This window comes from Buceros rhinoceros, unplaced genomic scaffold (assembly GCF_000710305.1).
Source record: "Buceros rhinoceros silvestris isolate BGI_N320 unplaced genomic scaffold, ASM71030v1 scaffold8562, whole genome shotgun sequence".
Lineage (NCBI taxonomy): Eukaryota > Metazoa > Chordata > Aves > Bucerotiformes > Bucerotidae > Buceros > Buceros rhinoceros.
Genome location: NW_010399478.1, coordinates 1,662 through 7,012, shown reverse-complemented (window position 1 = coordinate 7,012; position 5,351 = coordinate 1,662). Strand labels below are relative to the sequence as shown.

Below are 5,351 nucleotides of genomic sequence, written 5' to 3'. Positions count from 1 at the left end.
GGAAAGATCACAGCTGTTCCCACGTCCCTGGCGTGAGCGTGCTGGACCCTTTTTGATTTAGCACCAAAGCGACTTCCTCACCTATGAAAGCTGAGGACACACTCCACACGAAGAGAGCGGCGAGCGCCCGCTGCCAATTTCTCCTCTGAAGCGGAAAATTCTGAATTTCTAAAGAAACCTGTCTGGCTAGAAAGAGACTTGTCGCAAAATCCACGGGTGGCTCACGCCTGGAATTTTATTCAACCCATTCAAAAAATAGACAGAACTATAAGGTGGCACATATCGTCAGAGAGTACAAATGTCACATCTTTCTTTATACGGTTTAATTTAAATCCATAGATTGAGACAGTGAAATAATTGCCCTGGGTAGGAAAATAATTAAGGGTCTTCCATGGAAAGACAAGTCTTCAGGTAAGCATTGACACAAATGGATTGGTTAAGCGTAACTTTTGCTATCCTCTATAAAAATATAAACAGCATTTCAAAATGTCTTTAGATAAGTACATTAAGGTCATCGAACATGGCATTAATGTACTGACAGAACGAGGGGCCTGGGCGTGTCCAACCACCTTGAGAAACCCACGTCCAGCCAAAACGGAAACGTTTTCTATGAGCTTCAAACGTAACACCGTGTAATGAAAGAATCAGTGTCAAACCAAGGGTCCACAAGCACGATGTTCCTCCTCCTTGCTTTTATTTTGTATTTTTTGTTAATATGGCAGTGACTAGGACGAAAGTGGCAGTTTTGCGCAGGTTAATTGGAACTCGGGGTCCAGTATAACCTGCCTTTCCCAGAAAGTGACCCTGCTGGGAAGGGACAGGCACCAGGATCAAATTAAGGGCACTCACTGTCAGGGGTGTTCTACCTGTGCGGTGCTGTTTTGATACAGACCGTACCAGGAGGACAACTGCAAAGGAGGGGGGCAGAATCTTGGCCTTCCAGACAGCAGAACCAGGCAGTGAAAAGTAAGACAGAACAGTATTTTAAAGGCTAGAGGAAAACTAAACAAAAAGCCAACTCATCTAACCTTGTAGTGATGGGATGTCGGATGTCCCCAGTCCAGCTGCCACAAACACAGCCCGTGCCTTCCAGAGGAAAACTAAACAAAAAGCCAACTCATCTAACCTTGTAGTGATGGGAGGTGGGATGCCCCCAGCCCACCTGCCACAAACACAGCCCGTGCCTTCCACTCTGGTAAGGGAAACACCTAATCGTTGTTGCAAGGACTGACTGGTTCAACACAGATTAACATGTTCGAACACACTGAATATATTGGTCACAGCTCTAACCACGTAATCTCCCTTTCCCCAACCCTAAATTTGTGTTGGAGCAGCTCCCCGCCAGCTGTGTGTTTGTACAGCAGAGCGCTCGGTGGTGGAACTAACTAGCACGTACGCCAACAGCAGCTGCGATGTTCTGGTTAAAGGGATCTACAAGTGAGAAACAAAACCCAAGGAAAGGGTCAGGTTTCAGATAAAGGTTGGACATTCTGGACTTTGGACAAGGTGACGGGGATCTTTGATTCTCCCGGTGCCGGCGCTTTTGTGACTGGGTTTGCATGGGCTTTTAGATCAGCTATTCTCTCTTTAAATCTTTGCTGGAGGTACTTTTCTTCTTTGGAGTAACTTTTGGCGAACGCGGACATCAGCAGACACGCTGCCACGGTGGACCCTCCAACGCAGAACAAGATGGCTCCCACCAGCTTGCATATATCAAGGGACCCATTAAACTGAACGGCACGGGTATCCACCACGATGAAATCATCCTTCCCGAGAGCTTCGATTTTCGGTGGCACAAGAAAACCCACTACCAGAACCGTTAAACCTATCAGCATAAAAGCCGTCCCAGAGATGAGTCCGACCTGGGGAAAGAAAGACAGAAAGAATAAAAACGATTAACAGACCTTTCCAGTCTTCAGTTGGTAAGTGGTCCTAGGGGAGCATCTAGCTTTTTGCACAGGGGCTTGCAGGTACAGTTCTCTCTTATAGAAGGCTGCTGTTTTTCTTTTAGGTCCTACATGGCCCTGCTGGAACTAGAATATATGAAGAAACTGTGGTTTTACAACTCATGTTTATAGGATCCAGTACTGACATAGCTGGAAACAGTGGAATATGCCTTTACACATCTGCGTATCATTTCAGTCCCAAGGCCCCATCCCAGAGAGGATCAGAGTTTAACCCCAGCACTGCGGGACTGATCATTTCTTCCGCCTTAGGTGGTGGTTGGCACCAACGGTTCAGTCCCTGCTGCCAGATCCACTGCTCCCTTTCGCTCCATGAAATGTCCCTCCTCGGCAGGGATCAGAAGGAAGCTGCTACTGCTGGGAACGGACATTTCAAGTCAAAGTGTGAAATTTGGTTCACCCAGAACAGCCCTACCATGAAGGCAGAGGGGTTAGATTAGCTGGCCTCCCAAACCCCTTCCCAACCGTTGAGGGTTTCCAGTTCTGTCAAGTTCCTTGACCTTAACGGAGATCGTGTTGTTTTCTCGATCCCTGGGTCACTCGGTCCCAGACTTACTGCTCTTAACCTGCCAGTCCCCAAGCCCCTGGCAGCGCTCTCGTGGGTGCAAAGCAGAGGTGAACTACACCTTCAAGCTATAGGTGGGGTTTCCTAGACAAGACTTGGATGTTTCAGGGACACGGCTCCTCATGACAGAGAAACTAGAGGATGCAAAGACCCCAGAACTCCCTTGGAATCTGATCTCTCTTGGTGAGAGCACCCTGCTTTCAGACAGGTGGTTATTCAGTCAGCTCAGAGCAACAGAAGGCCCTTCTGGATGAACACCTACAACCACCAGTACCTTCCAGAATGCAGAGCTCCACCTGCTAGGCGATCTCTGGATCTGAAAATCATCCTCATACTCCCAAATTGATGCTGTGCAGTCCTCATAAAACTGATGCAGGTAGGACCGAACTCCGTAGCGTTGGTACCCTCCCTCGGTGCTGCCCTGCGCATGCTTGGACCTGCAGATGTCAGCATAGGAGCTCATCCTTCCTACCTGCAACGAGAGGTTTCACGTACAGCAGATGGTTACCGGTGTGGTGGGACAGCAAAGCTGTTAGAAACTCTCCAGATGACAAGAAGAAAACCAGCCCAGGAGAGAACTTTCCTTCGCTTTTTTCCGAACCAATAAGTGAGGCTGGTGGAGTCACCTGCAGTGACTCGGCTCCCGCGAACCCAAGGCTCTCGGCATCTTGGCACAGCGCAGCCTAAAGGTGTTGCAGGGAGCGTTCCCTGCCGTACGCAGGGTGCCTGCTCCCCACCTTTCCCACTAGTCTGCGGCTGTGTTTCTGTGGAGACTGAAAATGGCAGAATGTGGCAGGTAACAAAAGCCAGCGACTCTCAAGGGCTCCCGCTGCCTCTCACCCAGGCTGCTTCTATCAATTAACTAGAGTCTGCAACCTTAGGAACTTCCCAAACTGCTGGGTAGGGGTTTTTTATGTTGTTCCTCAAGCTTTTGAAGTGCAGGACTGAGCACCGATAAAACATTCATACACGAGAAACAGAGGCAAAAAGTCCTAGAGAGATTGAAAACTGAAAGAGATGGAATCCACAACAGCACCAGTCTGCTCAGTGGAGAGAGTCAAACAGACGTCCTTAAACCTGCGGCAAACTGCTGTTCCCTTGGAGAAGTCCATGCCCAAGCGCCTGCTGGCTAATGAAATCACAATTTTGCCTGCTATGAGAACTACCAACAACGTTCCCCACTCTTCCTGCTTCGTGGAAACTCTAAATTTCTATTTAACGAGGCAGGTCCCAGACCCGAACTTGCTTGCGCAGGGTGTGATGCTCCTGAATTCATTGCAGTAACACCAGCCCCTAAAGAACTTGAGTGACAGGTCGACGTTGCTTGAGCTGACTGACTTCTCTTTAAAGAGGTTCAGGAAGTCTTAGTCCAAAGGGAACTGCTAATCAGCACTTGCCTCTGAATGTCACAGCTCAATTTAGATCAGCTTCAGGCAGTTCATCTGATTGCCACAACAATTTTACTTAGAGGGAGGGAGGAAGCAAGTAAGGTAGGTCGGTTTAACATGCTCGTGGCAGCAAGGACCTCCCACTGTTGACCTTCAGGAATGGGTGATCTTGCTGGGTGTGAAATATCCGCGTATGCAAGACAAGCCGCCATTCTGCACTTAAATTAAGCAGAAGCCAGAAGATATTGGTGGGGAATGGCAACAGCCTCAGTGAAGCTCTTGGCTGGCTCTGACATCACCACTGGTCTAACAGTGATCTTCCAGCCTTCCGGAATCTGGCTGCGTTTGGGGATAAGGGGCAGTGTGCTTTTCCCTCTTTATCAAACCCAGTAATCCGGTATATTTTAGTTTGGGATTTCACCATCTCAACATGTTACAATAGCTCTCTTGCAACTCGTGATGAGGTCTCAAGGCTCTTGGAGAACTCATGACCAAGTGGAGGAAGAGGAGGAGGTCCACACCGTGCCAGGGGCTACAGCAAGGGCCAGAGTCCCTCCAGGAGATGGAGAAGGATGGTGGCAGTGGCTGAGCTTTGCAGGGCAGCACAGACAGCACCGGGCCCAGCTCCTGGCAGAAGCTCCTTCTTCAAACCCCGACCTGCCTGGGCATCCCCTGCAGATTTCGCTTTTCCACTTCAGCCACTGTAAAGTGTCAGGAAACCAAAGCAGCGCTCTCTGATGCTGGGCACGGGCTCGCTCTCTGCTGATGGTACAGCGTCAGGGAGCGCTCAAGGTGCTGGCCTTCCAGCAGAGAACCCGGCGGGGTGGATGGAGACCCTGAGACAGCGGAACCTCCTGCACAGCACCAGCTGCTCCCCAGGGCCTCATCCAGGACACCCTCTGTGAAGGTCAGTGTGGCTAATACTGCTGTTATCTGCCACCGTTAATATATTGAAAGCAAAGATGTTTTGTTGTGCTCTGTGAGAATGCGGTGAGCTTTCCAATGCTCTTGCTTTTGAGGGATTAAAAAAAAAAAGTGGTATGGATGTATCACACAGGGTCACACAGCCAATACCTCAGGGACGGGCACAGTTCATGTCCATTACCCTCCACATGTCCTTTGGCTATGAGTAAGCAACGCTCCCTCTCCCACTCCAGAAAGAGATCGACTAAAGCTCCGCGGAGACTCATTCTCTCGGGTCCTTACTTAGATCTTTATCCTCACATCAACCCTACCTCCTCTAATAAATTATGCTTAACTCCTTGCCAACTCCAGTCATTCCAGTAAGCATATTTTGCATCGCCTAATGAGCAGGAAGGGAGGTATTTTTCCCAGGTTTGACTCCATAAAGGTCAACACAGGGACAGACCCAACCTAACACGACCAGATCACATTGGCTGCCAGAGCTTCCTTGCGTTACTCCAGCTGCCACCA

At 49.4% G+C, this 5,351-nt stretch overlaps 1 protein-coding gene across 1 annotated transcript; it reads right to left on the bottom strand.

Annotated features, from left to right (window-relative positions):
* Positions 1-1,191: 1,191 nt before the first annotated feature.
* On the bottom strand, positions 1,192-2,998 carry NRSN1 (neurensin 1). The gene is made up of 2 exons (XM_010131486.1): positions 2,804-2,998; positions 1,192-1,862 (listed from the first exon to the last, which is right to left on the bottom strand). Exons 1-2 carry the CDS (start codon positions 2,990-2,992, stop codon positions 1,464-1,466), a joined length of 588 nt encoding a protein of 195 aa, XP_010129788.1. The 5' UTR covers positions 2,993-2,998; the 3' UTR covers positions 1,192-1,463.
* Between the last annotated feature and the right edge of the window lie 2,353 nt (positions 2,999-5,351).